This window comes from Amphiprion ocellaris, chromosome 17, assembly GCF_022539595.1.
Source record: "Amphiprion ocellaris isolate individual 3 ecotype Okinawa chromosome 17, ASM2253959v1, whole genome shotgun sequence".
NCBI classification, from domain to species: domain Eukaryota; kingdom Metazoa; phylum Chordata; class Actinopteri; family Pomacentridae; genus Amphiprion; species Amphiprion ocellaris.
In genome coordinates this window covers 12,235,570-12,251,817 of record NC_072782.1, presented here as the reverse complement: position 1 = coordinate 12,251,817, position 16,248 = coordinate 12,235,570, and the positions used below count along the sequence as shown (strand labels likewise).

The 16,248-nt window shown below is 38.8% G+C and overlaps 1 protein-coding gene across 1 annotated transcript in view; it reads left to right on the top strand.

The window, feature by feature from the left end:
* Positions 1-15,641, top strand: part of LOC111562973 (potassium/sodium hyperpolarization-activated cyclic nucleotide-gated channel 1) — a 77,238-nt gene extending 61,597 nt beyond the window's left edge. Inside the window, exons 7-8 of the mRNA XM_023261803.3 lie at positions 5,148-5,312; positions 14,255-15,641. Of these exons, the coding sequence (XP_023117571.2) occupies positions 5,148-5,312; positions 14,255-15,381 (1,292 nt within the window). The 3' untranslated portion in view covers positions 15,382-15,641. The remainder of the gene's footprint in view (positions 1-5,147; positions 5,313-14,254) is intronic.
* The last annotated feature ends 607 nt before the right edge of the window (positions 15,642-16,248 follow it).

The following is a 16,248-nucleotide window of genomic DNA, read 5'->3' as shown; positions in this document are numbered from 1 at the left end:
AGCTTATGAAACCTTGGTGAAATGTCCAGATAATGACATTGGTCAACCTGGCTCTAATAAAAGGATGTTAACAAAACTTAGTTTCAGTGCATTTCTAACAACTTCACAAAAAAGAAGAGAAACTAAGAGCAGTTAAACTACAGTTTTTAGTTAGACGATGTTAAGTAATGCTGGCAGTTCTCAGTAAACTGAAAGGCTGTGGATAATACTATATTTTATTAGAGTGACATTTAACCATTCTAGTTCTAATTCATCTGGAATTCATTTGTGTGGTGGGTGGGGTGATGCCATATATTATTATATATTACATATATTATATATAACAGTATGACATTCTATTAATATAATTTCGATTCATTTCAAGTTCAGTTTTTGCATGAAACTATATTTTGATAGTGTGAATTTCTGATATTAAAATTCTAATTTATTCTGAATTAATTTTTTTAGTGATACTATACTATGATAGCTTGATGTTCTAATAATATAATTCAAATTAATTTAGATTAATTTTTTGCTTTCTGTGGTACTATATTTTGATAGTTGGACTTTTTATTATTACAATCTAAATTTTTTTTGACATTATTTTTCATCTTGAAAAGTTGATCGGCTGTTCAAGATCTTGCTTTATCAACCATTTTTGATGATTGAGGTTTCCGACAATGAACATATATTTGTATGCTTAAATCAAGATTTTGTGGAAGCGATGAGCCTCCAAAAAAGGGTTTGGAGGCTCCCCAAATATTAGATTATCCAGAAAAGCACAATTAAGAAGCTGGAAACAATAAATGTTTGGCATTTAGCTTTAATATTGACTCAACCTCTTATTGAATAGTTGCCAACTGCTTGAATATAGGTCCCAGCCTGGATTACAATGGAGGCATATAGGAAAAATGGGCAAAGAACTAATATAAGCAACTGTTTCCTAGAAAATGGACCTCTAGAGATCATATCTATGAATCCAGTTGATGAGGCAGCTTGACAGCATTTTTCAGGAATTTTTGGATTATCTTTTTCAATCTCTGTCTAAAACCTTTTTAAAGGTTAAACCACAAACTATTATGTGCAGAGATTCAAAGAAAAAAAACAGCTTTTCTATATTCCTTCAGCAAAAAACTAAAGAGTTCATACGCGCAAGAAGACGAAGGAGAGTTTACGGTTAAATATCGCATCAGCATCAACAATCAGCTCAGTGAAATGGAAAAACATGCAGAGAACATGGAGTAGATGTTCTCTTTTAATGACTCATTTAATCTTTTAATTATAAGATGTGTGTGTGGACGGTATCTGTCCAAAAAATAAAGGGTGCACTGCTCATTTTGTTGTGTTCCGTCGGTTCCCACCACCTGCTGCTGCTCATTAGTAGATGAGCCCCAAGTTGGGAGCAGCTGGCTACACCAGGCACCTCACTCTTCCCCTTTTCCTCCAATGATTCACTCTGCCCCTACAACCAGGCCGAGCCGTGGCCAGAATGAAATATCAGCCAAGGGGATTGGGACAGAAATGGAGAGAGGGAGTAACAAAACCAAACCCAGCCACGAGAAACCATTAGCATAGTAACGAGCAGGATGTCTGTGAGGACAGTAGGTCACAAAGCACCTCCAACTACGGTCAACGGCACACCTGCATGCTAAAAAGGTATCACAGTAATCACTCCTGGGCTCCGTGTGAATGGGATTACATGTTGGTATCACGGCTCTGGAGTGTGGTCACTGTGAGGCTGAGGGACTAATGGAGTATAATGCTACCACAATGACAGACAGCACATGAAAATCCCCTATGGGCTCGAATTCGAACGTCTTAGTCATGTGGGACTCCCTCTCCTCGGTCCCAGTCACAGGGACGGAGGGGGAAGGGGAGTAAGTTGCCATGAGAGTAAGTGACTCATGAAGTGATGGCAAGTTATCCACAATGCTTCGGGGGTCAACGGTGATGCTTTGTGACAAGGCAACAGACACGCGTCAAACCGCATCATGAGAAGTGTGAACGGGGCCTTGACTTACACACACCTTAAAATACACTGGTACACACCAAGGTTTTCCAGGCAGTAGCGTGAAAGTTTCTGCTCTGGTTACTGGACAGTTTTACAATCAGCCAGAGACTTAAAGGACAGGATAGTATGTTTTCAAAGAATAGCTTTCAAAAGTTTTGTATGAAAATCTAGTTTTGTACGATATCGCCTGTTTGTTTTACTATTCCTCACCTTAGCTTTGAAACCAGGGAAACATCAAGAGACAGAGGTATAACTGAACATTATGATTTATGATGTATGTGTACAGTGTTGGAACAGTGGACCTAAGCATAAACTAAAAATACTGATTTTGCTACTCTCCATCACAGAGCGTTCAAGTTCTCAATAACTTATAACTGGTGTCCAGGGTAGCCTGATAGAATGAATTCATGCAGCTTTACGGTTTTATGACAAAGCAAATAAACCCTACACCATTATACTGTTGCTGATGATGGTATTTTTTGGGGTGATGTGTGTACCTAACATCCTAGTCAAAGCATAGCTAGTAGAGCTTATTGTTGGACTCATTGGTGGTTTGATTTTTGGTAGTTTGGTTTGTATTCACTAGCGCTAACCTTTACCTTTGCATTGTTTAGCCACCTTAACAATAGAGAAAGACAACATCTCATCTGTCCTAAAACTTCCGCACATACTACTATTCAAAGAACAGTTAGATATTTCGGAAATATGCATTTTCATGTTATTGTCAAGAGTTCAGTGAGAATGACTTCCTTCAACTTTCTCCTGTCCTTAACTAAATATGAAGCTGGGCTCTGAAGACTATTAGGGTCACATAAGATTGAAAGTGGGGGGTAACAACTAGCCAGGCTCTGTTCAAAGATAAAACAATGAATCAAGACTATTAAATGATGGCAGAACATTCCACACCCTGCAAACCCCATACATGCCATCAAGTCAAGTCACATAATTCATAAATCATTTTAATACAAGTTCAACCAAAGTGCTGTACTATCAAATGATACAAATTAAATATTACTTTTTTCTTTTTTTAACAATTGAGCAAGTCTCACCTCCATTTTTGCACCTAGATTATAGTATCTGGTTGGTCGTCCTCAGTGTTCTAACTGGGTTTTGGTGATGTAAGAGTTCTACTGAATAAGGTGGCACCAACCCATTTGAATTCTTAAAATCAAACAATGAAGTCTTAAAATCATCATGAAACCGATATGAAGTCAGTGGACGGAGGCCAGTACTGGTGTTGATCACACTTTCTTTTTCCTGTTAGAAGATGAACAGCCACATTTTATTCCAGCTGTGATGCTGAAGAGATGACTGCTCTACAGCCACATGCAAAGAATTATAATCATCTTACCCATGTGGGATTGGACTGAAGAACTTTTTCAAAGTTTGTTGGACAGAGAACTGCCTTTACCTTAGATTATTAAATAGCTAGTTTTGACCAGTTTTTCACCAGAGATGTATGAAGTCAAAGAGCCAAGAGCAACATCAGATTTGTCCAAAACGTCTGGTCAACCAAATATATGATCTCAACCTTATTTTCATTGAGACTGAGTAACTTTAAATCCATCCTGGGTTCAATATCAAGCATCAATCTAAACTTAGCACCACGGTAGCTGGTAATTTGGGGGGTATCAATTATTTTCAGCTACATAACCCATTTTAAACCTGCTGCTGGGTGTCCACTAACATTTCGCCATCGATGCCGCCACACAGCCCGTCATGCAGGTTTGTTGGTAGTAACCAATCACTCACCATCTGTCTTTCTATCAGCTTTTGTTTCTAACCGTTTGTGAGATGACATGTAACACAGGGTTTCCTTTCACTGTCCCTTTTTTCTCCACGTGTCTTCCTGTGTTACCGGAGGTACCACTTAAAGGAAGCTTTTCCAATATAACAGCACTAACACCTTATTCACACCCACAGCGTGAAAGTGTTGCTCGCACATCTCGCACACTCTGTGCTCTTTTTTCATGACAGCTCATGGCAGAGCCAAGAAAGATCACACCGTAACAACTTAACATTTAACAATTTAATGAGGATGGAAGTTGTGCAGTCGACTGGACAGAAGTGCAAATGTGGGCGGAGGTTGAGCGGTGCTAAAAGATAAAGAAGCAAAAATGGAGGAGGGATCAAATGATCAATGAATTAGGGGGTGGTTAGGTAGAATTGTATGTTTTCTGCCTCCTGTGAAGGATGAGATCAAGTATTGTGAGTGTCAGATCTTACCATCATGTCTCACCTACATGACATCAATATTCATTTCTAAATAAGATACTAGAATTAGACTTGGTGTGCTTTTAAAGTGGCTAAAAATCCATCTGCTCACATGGAGCTGTGTTAGAGCTGCATAACAGTATTAATATTTCTGTGCTTTTTTTTGTTGTTGGACCTCCTTACTCATTAATGACAATAATTAAAACTAAGGCTACAGAAAAACACTGGTAATCAACATAAATGTTGTTGTCACATGCACATATTTCAAGTGGTATCGATATTTCATATTTTTAAATATCCTAGGTATTAATACTGGTATATCACATTAGTCCTAATTTGTATTTTACAGGTCAATCTGTAATTTATAATCTGAGTAATTTTAGTGTGCATAGTGCATTTAATGTTAGTGGTATAGATAGCTAAACATGTACACTAACTACAAAGAAAATGTGTTTTGTGATCACTACTTGTGAAGCAAGCTGCAGAATTAATTGTGAAGCATTGTCCTATTGTTCCCTTCACATCTTCACGTCAGAAACAGCAATACAGGAATCTACAGTAATACAGAAACTATACATTACATCTGATGCAGTGCATTGACGCGGTGCAGTGATGCCGGACAGTTTTTTTTTGTTTTGTTTTGTTTCTTCTAAAGCTGGCTATTTCATGGGTCTATTAGGCCTGTACAGGATGATGAATTATCTCTGTATAATGCAAGTGACAGCACTGCTGATGGGCCTCTCGTTTTATTTACATTCACATTAGCCTCTGCTCCGGCATCCTCCGTGCTCAAGGTTCGTCTCTATGATAATGTGTGCTGTAATTACCGGGATGATCTCCTTTCTACCCCTGTGTACTCTCCACTCCTGTTACTGCTTCTTCATGTGTCTAAATTTCTTACGCTCTCTGTTTTTCTTTGTCTCTCGGTGTTTCTTGCTTACAGAGATCTGTCTGCTCACCAAAGGCAGACGAACAGCGAGTGTACGTGCGGACACCTACTGTCGACTCTTCTCCCTCTCTGTTGACCATTTTAATGAGGTGCTAGAAGAGTACCCCATGATGCGACGAGCGTTCGAAACAGTCGCCATTGACCGATTGGACCGTATCGGTAAGACCTGCCTTCATCTAACTGTCCTGTCTGACTGGTCGAATCTCTTGCCTGTCATCGTGCCTTGTTGTCTTGTCTTTATCAGTATTCGTTTGCCTTCTTTCTTCATAAAAGCATTGTGTCTGCCATCTTGTGCTGCATGACCTGTATGCTATCTTGTTTGTTTATATTTTACTTTTGTCTCTTTCTTTGTCTGAAATAATATTAAGAAAAAGTTTGTTGTAACCAGCATTAATCCTTCTAAAGAACCAAAGTAGAGTTTTGTGGTTGGATTAACTGGAAGGCAGTGCATGTCGCTGTCCGGGAGGGAGTCAGGTCGCCCCCTCGTTGGTTTGGTGTTGACCCCCCCACTGGATGCCAGCGAGTGGATGGAAGCTAACCTCACATGCATGTGTGTCTGGCCCTCTTTCCACTCATCTCCACTCCTGGGTATGAGCAGCACCCCGACCTATATCAGAGTTCTCAAAATCAACCAGACATGAACCCCTTGAAAAGAAACAAAGAGCGGGGCCAGGAGACAGGAAAGTTTTAATGTCCCCAACAGCCCAGTCTCACACCAAAATGTGTAAAAACCAAGTGGGTCCACAGCACAAATGTACTATTAAAACTAAAACGGCTGTAAAATTGTGAGATACTTGTGGTTTTTAGGGGCTATTCTTGTGTCGGGACTCACAACTCTAGCAAACACGTATTTTTTAACAGACTCACTGGCTGTAGACTGCAGGTAATAAAAGCCTGACATTGTGTGCTTTGCCCTCCACTTCTGCTATTTATGTGTCACTGTCTGCAGACAGTTTGGGTTGCAGAGGTTTTGGGGTTGTTTTTAGTTAAATTAGCCATTTCAGCAACAGTGCTTGCTTCACTATATGCAAATGTTCCACCAAAACAAATCCCCTGTGACTATGTTGAGGGGACACTGTTGCTGCATCCTGAGCTTAGCACTGCCCAAGACAACTATAATTGGTTTAAAGATATACAAACAATAAAGGGAGTTTTTCCCCTATGGAAAAATGATAATGAGGTGCAGTCAGACCATTCTGCACAACACTGCATCATCGCTAGAGAATAATTTTTACAGTAAATCAAGGCAAACAGAACCTGAAAACAGCTGAAAACAGTCACAAACAGTGAGTGTAAATTCAACAAAGTGTGTAAATAGTACAAAAAAGACACACTGGACTCAAACTCCAGTCACCTGAATCAAAGTCATATGGTCAGTGAAACCAAGACCACCATCCTGCTAGCCTCCTAATGCCAACTTTGTTGCTGTTTTTATGTGCAAAGCATAGACTGTATGTGCAAGTTTGACATAGCGACTGTGACATCGCCCATTAGTTTGTGGACTACTGTTTTAAAGCCTCACGTTTGGTATTTCCCATTGTGATGTTGGTTTTTGGAAACCAGACGCAACAAGGGAAGTGAGGTGAGGGTGGATCTGACTGAGGTTTTGAGGACACAAGGCATGGTGACACATCCTAAAACATACCCTGCTTTATCACCTGTTTTACTCTGATGGGACCATACTTTACAAAATGAAAATCATGCTCAAATCAGACTTCATTTTGCAACCAGATGAGTTGCCTCCTGCTGGCTGTTAGAAAGAATGCAGGTTTAAGGCAAATCTGTGTTGGCTTCAGACACAGAGGCTACATCCATCTTTTAAATAAAGTCTATGGTGCAAACTGAAAGAAATGTATGAGTCACATGACATGTTTGTATGGTACAGTTTTTGATTATGACACTGTGGACTAACATGGTTATTAGATGTTTTGGTGTGAGACGGTGCTGCACCCACATGCTTCAGGTCCAGTCCAGCAAACAGGCGGGACCCTGTGTAAGCTATTCCCTTATCAACAAAAAAATATGCTTTTACTGTGTTTTAGTGAAATGTTTGTAAAGGAAGTCAACTATGACAGATGATAGTTAAGAAAGAATAATGATCATAGAAACAGACACACTTGTTACATGATAAAAAGGGGCACATGTATGTAACACAAACAGGGCAAGAATTGGTTACATGGACCTTAATGTTGCACATTCTCCCACTTCTTTTGGCAAATGTGTTCAGCCTGCTCTAACAGTTTTTCTGACATTTTATTATAAATGACCTGACAGTAATAATTCACTATGTCATGTAGAGTAAAAGTTAAGCACACTGTGGTACTGCTTTTTATTCAAGTCCCACTCAAGAAGGGAAAAGACTGAGAGAATATACTGTAAGTGTATAAGGAGGATTACTCAGATCTGTTGATGGTTCAGATACATATTTTAAGATCCGCTATCACAGTCTGGCCCAACCCCTGAGTTGGGTAATCTCATTTGTTACTCCCAGAATATTTTAAATAATACAGTGACATCTTTATCCTTTGTCAATCTAGATAAAAGAATGTAGAACTGCAAAGTCGTAGTTCAGAGACTGTAGTCTCTAAAGTCGAAAAGAAATCTTTTAATTCCTTATATAACATTACAGGATTATTGAGTGAAGCTTGAAACGATGAAGTTACTTTGGTGCTTCAGTTTGTTTTGTTTAAAGTGTATTTAAAGACAAATCACGTATTAAAAGCTTCTCTTGTGTGCTCAATGCTTGCACACAAATTCAATCAGAAGACAGTGAAGTAAATCAATCAAGTGCAGCCTCTTTATTTATGTTTTTAATTTAACTGAACAAAAATTTACATCCTGGATGGATGCTCTTTAAACAAAGGCTATTAAATGATTAGCTATATGCTACTGTACACATTTATTACGCTTTCCTCCTTTGTACTGTTACACAGTAATCGAAAAATTCCTAAAATTTGAATTTTATGACCAAATCTTCCTTATTCCACAGGAAGAAAGAAATCCTTCCTGAAGATTTAAAGGTCATATTATTAGTTTATATTGCTGCTACACTGACAACCCACACATCTTATTATTATAAATTAGCCACACCTTCTCACTACATTACATCTGGCTTTACCAATAAAGCCACCTTCTCGTCTGCAGATTTTTACTGGCAGAAGAATCCACAATGTTTGCTAGTTGTAATATGATACAAAAGCTTGAGTATGTAATGTATTCCACAAGCATTTTTGTTGTATTTGTTGAAAGTATCTTTACCTCTTGACATAAGTCAATAGCTCTGACAATAAAGTTAAAAACAAACGTGACAGTTGCAGGCCTGTAACAGCCTGTGTAGTCCTTTATTTCAGTTCATGGGAGATGCTTGGATAGCCTACCTGCCTGCACTCTCTCTGTCCATTCACTTACTGGGTATTGCTGGACTTTTCGACAACGCTCAGTGGACACATTGGTAGAGTTAGAGAGCAAATAGCACAAGAGGGGTAGCCACAGTTTACACTTCTACCTAAAGCTACAACATCTTGAACTGTTACACATTATAGTCTGATCCTAGGAGCTTCAGTAGAAAGCAACTGGACTTCTCTTTTAGGTTCAAGAACCTAAAACGAACCTAAAAGTGAATTCCGGTCGATTTCTACTGAATCTCTTAAGATATAGACTGATTGATATAAACTAGTAAGATAAATACCATCAAACACATGCATAGATATGTGTAACCATATCCTAATAAAAGTAGAGGAAGCTGAAGACCACAAAGAACACGGAAAGATACACAAATGGACAAGATCCTTCGGTATGTTTAGCAGAGCAGCATGTTGTAGGTTCAGGTGGGAATGTAAAATACAGCTGCACTTTCTTTGTGTGCCATTATTGTGCTATTTTCTCACTGGTAATGCTCAATAATCCAATAATGTTATATAAGGAATTACAACATTTCTCCAGTGATGTGCAGAAAGTGTTTGGACATGTAGGCAAGTAAGTAAAACAGGAAGGTAAACCATCCAATCACTTCTTACAGGCCTGTGACTGTCACCCATAATAGTATTTTTTCATTTCTACTGTTGAAGTACTTGATTTTTTGATTTGCTGTTGGGACTGTAAAGACTTTCTACTGTTGGGACTTTCTACAAATACAGTGAAAAATGCTTTTGGAACACAATTCATGCTCTAACATTAAGCGGAAACCAATATCACCGTAATAAAGAACCACAGTTGACTTTGCATAAATGCAGTGTGCCAATGTTGTCTCATATGAATGGTTCAGCTTGCAGTCTGTATCTACTTTTCTGTCAGTTATTGTTGTTTTTCTTTGTCATGGCTTTGTATTTGTGTATTATTTTGCCTGAGACAGGCACATCAATATTTGCAAATTGCTTTGTAACCCAAGTGTTGACTCAACAATCAAATACTGTAGTGTCCCAATCAATCAGAGCCCAACAACAGATGCTTGTCACATTTTCTCCTCAGAATTACGTTTACATACAACTATATTTGGAGTAGGGGGGCGTAACGCTGCCTTGATGACTGGATTATACCAGAACAGCTGATACAACTCAAAGCATTTGGGAACTAACCACCATTTAAAGGTTAAACAAATCTGCTAAATGTTCATGACTTTTAATTTCTTCATTCCGACAAAATCTACTAACGGCAACTGCAGCATGGTTACAATATAGTATAATGTTTTTTGAAAGTTCAGGGAAAGATTGTGATGTTTAAGCTTCACAATGCCCCATAACACAAACCCCCATCTCTGGCTTTGTGCTTACTTCCATCCAGCCAGGCCTCAACGCTCTCACTTCTACGTCACCCTGCTTTTGTGTATTGCAACCCAAATGACTAATTGTGACTTAGTTGTATACGGACGTAATTCACAGGAGACAAGGTTGCATTTTGTTTGGAAAAGCATAGCATTTAAAAACTAAAAAATCCTCACATGTCCTTCAGTAAAGTGGATAAGTTTTGTTTTCTACTGTGCCCTTCACAGCATACTGTATGCTCTTTGACCTCAACAGTCCTAATCTACATTTGCCCTTTTTATGAGAACTACCAGCTGAGTTAGCTTTTCACCAGAACTCAAGCTGCCCACTCTCACAGACACCTCTCAGACTGACATAGATTCAATCCATCCTTTCAGACCAACCATGAAGGGGGTTTTGTCTCATACGAGGGAAGATACTTTGTCATGATCCGTGCTGGTTGTATCGTTTCTATATATGAACTGCATTTGGTTACATGCTTGTCTTGCTCTAAAAAGGAAAGAAAAAAAGTAACCATGCTTTGAAACCAATAACGTGTTGCACATGTGACATTATCTTTTATCTATCTAAAAATTATTTGACCAGGAGTCCGTCTTGAGACGAGCACATCTCGTTTTCAAGAGTGTCCTGGCCGACGAGTAGGCATCAGGTAAACACTTTATTCCAATTCCAATATTCGAACAGGGGCAAACTGACCTATTGAGGCTTGCTAAATGGATCCGGTCTCAAATTCATCCTCCAAGAGTTTAACCTCTTGCTGAAGGTTACATTAACTGTTTAATTCCTGCATCAGTGACACATAACTCAAGTCACCCACACTAGTCCTGCAGATATTTTGATGGACACATTCAAAATGTCAACAACTAAGACAATCAAGGAAACAAAGAGATCTCATCCACTCATCTTTACTTTGTAACAGATTTCTCACAGAATAATCAACTGGATTATGAGAACATACTCAGCTCTAATTGTGTAACATTTTTTATGTAATCTTTGAATACTTTGTTCAAAGTGCATTCACGAACAAAATCATGTCTGCTGATTAGTAAAACCTTTACTAATGCAATGCCACACACAGTTTTTGTTACATGCCGAGGTCCCATTTCATTATTTATTCATGTTTTCACCAATAGCAAAAGTTTGTTTCTGATTGTCTGACTTGAAATATGAATTCTGTCTTTTGTGTTTATAGTTTTGAAAACTGAATAATCATGAAAAAGTCTGTCTTATATTTGGATAAAACTAAGAACATCTGTCAACCTAAGAGGATAACATAGTAAATCATTTTCTCACATATATTTACAACAGTTACCTCTTCTAAAAAGTCCTCTTTGATAACGATGTGCTAAATAACGCTCAGCAAGAATAAATTGAAAAAAAACCCTGCAGGTTATTAGTGACATTTGCAAGGTTACAAGTTAGAATGAATCAGTGTGTCTCTGTGAAGCTATGATTGCATCTTAACTTGTCTTTTGAAAATTGTTTTCTTTTTTTCTTTATTGATTTTTTTAATGAAATGCAGTCTTCATTATTTATATGACGTCTGTTAACATTCTGTTATGTGTTTGGTTCGTTTTACTTAAATGTTTGGTTGATGTTTGTTGGCTTTTACGCAGTTTTATGCAGATTTGATTTGGGCAAATAATGGTGATTTGACACATATTTGATCTTTTTATTTCAAGCTTGTGTTCGTAAAAATGAGTGTTTACATTTTGCTTTTGTCTTTTTATTTGTTTTCATTTTATTTTGACAGTGTTTATTTCCACATTTATTTATGGACCAAAAAAATGCTAAAAAAATATATATATTTATATATATTGACACTGATACAGTGGCATTTATTAGGAAATATATACACACTACTTACATCAGGTTGTGTAGAGTTTATTAAGTTTGTTTACCGTTCAAACCATTATGAATCCCACCTGTAGAGATTTGCCTTGTAATAAAGTATGAGTAAGTTTAAATTGGTGGTCAGAGCAGGACAGTAATTTTGCATGTACAAGGTGTGTATTAAGATATAATTCACCATCACATGCTACTGCAAGTGTGTTTATATTGTACATTTCTCTGAAAAATGTGATTTAGTCTAAGTTGTGGTAAAAAGTTTCCAGTTCAGCATTTGTTAGTTAAGCCTCTCGGCTCCATTTTGCCTGATACCTATATATACACATCTACCAGTGCTCAGTAGATGTGTATTTCAGCCACTTACGACGGCAATTTCAGCTGCTGTAGCCATGAAGCAGCATGAAAATATATCAGCTTTTAAGAAGTTAAAGTGAAACAATTTGCTTCTCAAAATAACTGAAATGTTAATGTATATATAGCTACAAAAGTCTGATATATTATTTGATAAGTGTCTGTTCATGCTTTGCACAACCTTAACTGAGCAATAAAGAGGACAACAAAAGCAAGAGAGAGAATTATAACAGGAAAAGCTCAACAAGTTCAAATGTTTATCAACAATAATAATAATCTATATTAATATAGTTACATCTTAGTTCAACCTGTGTGTCTAGTTTGTAGGGTTCAGATTGCCGTGCAACATCATGGCACATTTTCCTTTTTAAATTGATGAATTCTTCCACAGAGATGAATGAAATCATAACAATATTGCTGTGTCTAACTCGCTTATTCATGTATTCGGATGTTGCCATCAACAAAATCAGATTCTGATTGGTTCCGTTATTATTGTGTATTCCTCCCAATCTGCAGAGTTTAACCCAATCACCTTTAAAAATGCAATGGCTGCTGCCCTGTAAGTTACCAGTAGCCTTAGAGTTGGTACCCAGTGCTTGTTTTAGCTTCCCGACCCTGTAGTGATCGCTGCAGTTAAAGTGACCAAACAGAGAGCTTGATTCTGCTGCAAAATATGACATCAATCCATTTTCGGCAGCAAAAGTCCTGTCTTCTAGCTGAATGCATGGCTTGCCGGCAGCCATGAGGCGAGAAATCAGTCCAGCAAATGCTCCTGCTGCTGCTGTTGCTGCCGTATGGTAAACTCAGTGGAGAAATCTTCTGCCCTCAAGGACGGGGCTCAGTGATTGATTGACTGTAGTGAAAGCCTTCAGCACACTAAAAGTCCTCTCTGTCTTCTTTACCGACAACGTTTCACAGCTTGTCGATACACAAGGTCAACAGTAGTCACAGGAAACACATCCTTTACAGAGTCTTTCAGAGTAAATATGCTAAATAGATCTTTAAAATCACCAAATGTGGTAATTCTTTCTGCAAGACCAGTTTCAAGACATTTTTCTTGCCTTTAGTACCACTTAGCATTTTACCACAGTTTTGCTCCCAAAGCCACAAAAGTGGTTGGTGTATAAAAAGCCATCTGTCAAGCCTTTATTATTTCAGTTCATGACTTGTGACAGGCTGGGAAAGATTTTCCTGTGGGCTTAAAATGACCTTTACAATGCATAACTGGGGTATTTTTTAAAACCATAAACAGTGTTGTCACGATGTTAGAGGAGCTCTATTATTAAGACTGAATTCTGCAGACAAGTTAATAATCATTGAGTTTATTTTGAACATTTTGGTCACTAAAAAATGCTAATCTCAAGAGAATCTCATGCAGATTTTAATGACAAAAATAACTAGTGCAATCTGTGGTAAGATTAGTACAGTTTAATTATATTTAATGTATATTCATATAAACTATCTGTATCCAGTTACAGTAAAGTGAAATAGTGTTTTAGGTATAGATCTTTATTTGCTTGTTTTTTTATTTTACTTTGTTTAAAAGCTGAAAAACTATTTTATTCTAAGTGTCCTTGTGATGTGTTATAGCTGAGTTGTCACTGTGATTTAAATAGACTGTGACTTTAAAGTAATTCTTAGAGCTCAGACTTTTTGCCTTTCCTTCTAAAAAAATAACTGTCCAGTATTGTGATGTGTAGGTTCAACTCATTAGTATTCCTCTGTGTTCCACTGTCGACATCAGCACCTTCACCGTCTACGCTATCACGTCACACTTTCAGTAATCTTTGTCTCCTTATGTGTCCTTCACTCCTCTCAAACTGTATATTTCCCATAGTCATTACCATCAAATGTCCTTCACACTTTTTATTCAATATGACAGTCTTTAATGGATGTGAAAAGATGCAGTTTGTAAGAGTAAAATTAACAGTGAATTTATAAAATTTAGGAAGAATCAAGAAAATTAAGTGCGTCTTGTGAAGATTTGGTGTCTGTATTTGGAAGATACAAAGTGCTAGAGCCAACTCCAAGCATACAAGCTGCATCTTTGTTGTCCTGAATCCTGCCCTTTTCCTGTGGTGTAGTCTGACCAAAGTTTGCCATGGCTGTATGTGTTCACCTCTCCTGACTGCACCCCAACAGGGAAGAAGAACTCCTTGCTGCTGCAGAAGTTCCAGAAGGATCTGAACGCCGGTGTTTTCAACACGCAGGAGAACGAGATATTGAAGCAGATTATCCGTCAGGACAGGGAGATGGTGATGATGGTGGACCGCAAGCAGTCAGTCACCGGGATGAACTCAACTCCAATGTCAGGAAACTCCATCATTAACTCACCAGCCCAGCCGCCCTTCTCCACTGCCTTTGGCACCAATCAGCTTCAGCAGTCCTCCGTTCCTCTGACCTACAGTGCTTCAGCGATTGCTAATGCCTCTGCTGCCCGCATGCTGCCGGTCGCTGCAGCTGCTGCTGCTGCAGCAGCGCAGGGGGTGTACCCAGCTCCCAGTGTTTCTCATGGCAACTTGAATGCCTCCTCCACTAACCCACAGACCCCACTGCAACAGCAGGGAGCCATCATGTCTCCCTGCTCCTTCACGGCTGCCATGTGTAGTCCGCCAGTTCAGACCCCTTTGGCTAACCGGAGCTTCCAGTACGGCTCACGTACAGCCTCCCAGCTGTCACTTATCCAGCAGCCCATTGCCCAGCCATCTCTATCCACACAGCAACAGCTTGTTCAGCAACCTGCTGTGTCGACTGCAGCTGCAGCAGCAGCAGTGCAGCAGCAGCAGCAGCAGCAGCAGTCGCCTCAGCAGCAGCAGCAGCAGCAGCAGCAGGTCCCTTCACCTCAGCGGGGGGAAATCCACAAGAGCACACAGGCTCTTCAGTCAGGCAGCTTGAGTCGAGATGTCCGACACCTATCGGCCTCCCAACCATCACTGCCACATGACACATCTCTGGGGCCCAGAGCGCATCCGACCTCAGGAGACTCTCTGGCCTCCATCGTGCCACCAACAGCGGCGGCCATCCAGGGAATGAATCTACAGAGTGGTATCCGCACTACGGTGCCGCAGCGGGTCAACTTGTTCCGCCAAATGTCGTCAGGAGCTTTGCCCCCGGTGCGCTCGGCCGCAGCGGCGGCGGCGGCGGCAGCAGTGGCAGCAGCGTCGTCATCCTCAACCCAGCACAGAGAATCCCCCGGATCGAGGAGAGATTCTGTCCTGAGCAGTACAGAGACTGAGCAAGACAAAATGCGTTTTGCATCAAATTTATGATCCCATTTTTCTCTTCCCTTTCTTTTTTTAAACTTAAATATGTTTCAATTCATTTTTAAAAATGGAGCTAGAACAAAAGAGGTAAAAATGAGGAACTTCAGCATTTTTTGTTTCTCTCCAATTTTCTTCTAAAGTAACCTCATAGAAATCCTGTATATATAAGCCCTTGTATTATATTTTAGACAACTTTGTCTCCCTAAACTTAAGAATGTATATTATACGGATACATCTCTTGTCTTTTATGCCATATATATATATATATATATATATATATATATATATATATATGTATGGTTGAATGGATGTGTGAGTGTGTGTGTGCATGTGATCACGTGTGTAAAATCCAACAACAATATTGGCAATGGCAATTTAAAGCTGTAGTATAAACATGAGTCTTCCTTTCTGAGAAACATAAAGAATTATATATAATGTACGAAGTTTTTTTTTAATTTTGATTTATTTTTGCTTTCTTATTTTTTAAAATCTGGAATGCATTGTGAAATTCGACAATGACTATTTCTTTTTTTTTTTTTTTTTTTTTAACCACTCGAAGAGGAAATCTTATCCTCTCCTATTAAGCAGCTTTAGGCACCACTGTGGAAAAATAAATGCAAGCAACTCTCTCACAAATAATCTCAAAAAGCACACACTCATAAAAATGAATCTCATACCAATTTACTGAAACCTCATTTCAGAAATCAACACAAATACTGTAACTAAGTATTATGTTGCTCTCTGCGACGAAAATACAGTCTGCTGAGCCACTATATCCCCACAGAGGCTCGCATTCAAACCGTGACAGTGTTATGGGTCCAAAGGGAATAGATAATAGAAATGCTGCTTTCTTTGTTTATTTTCAAGGAAAAT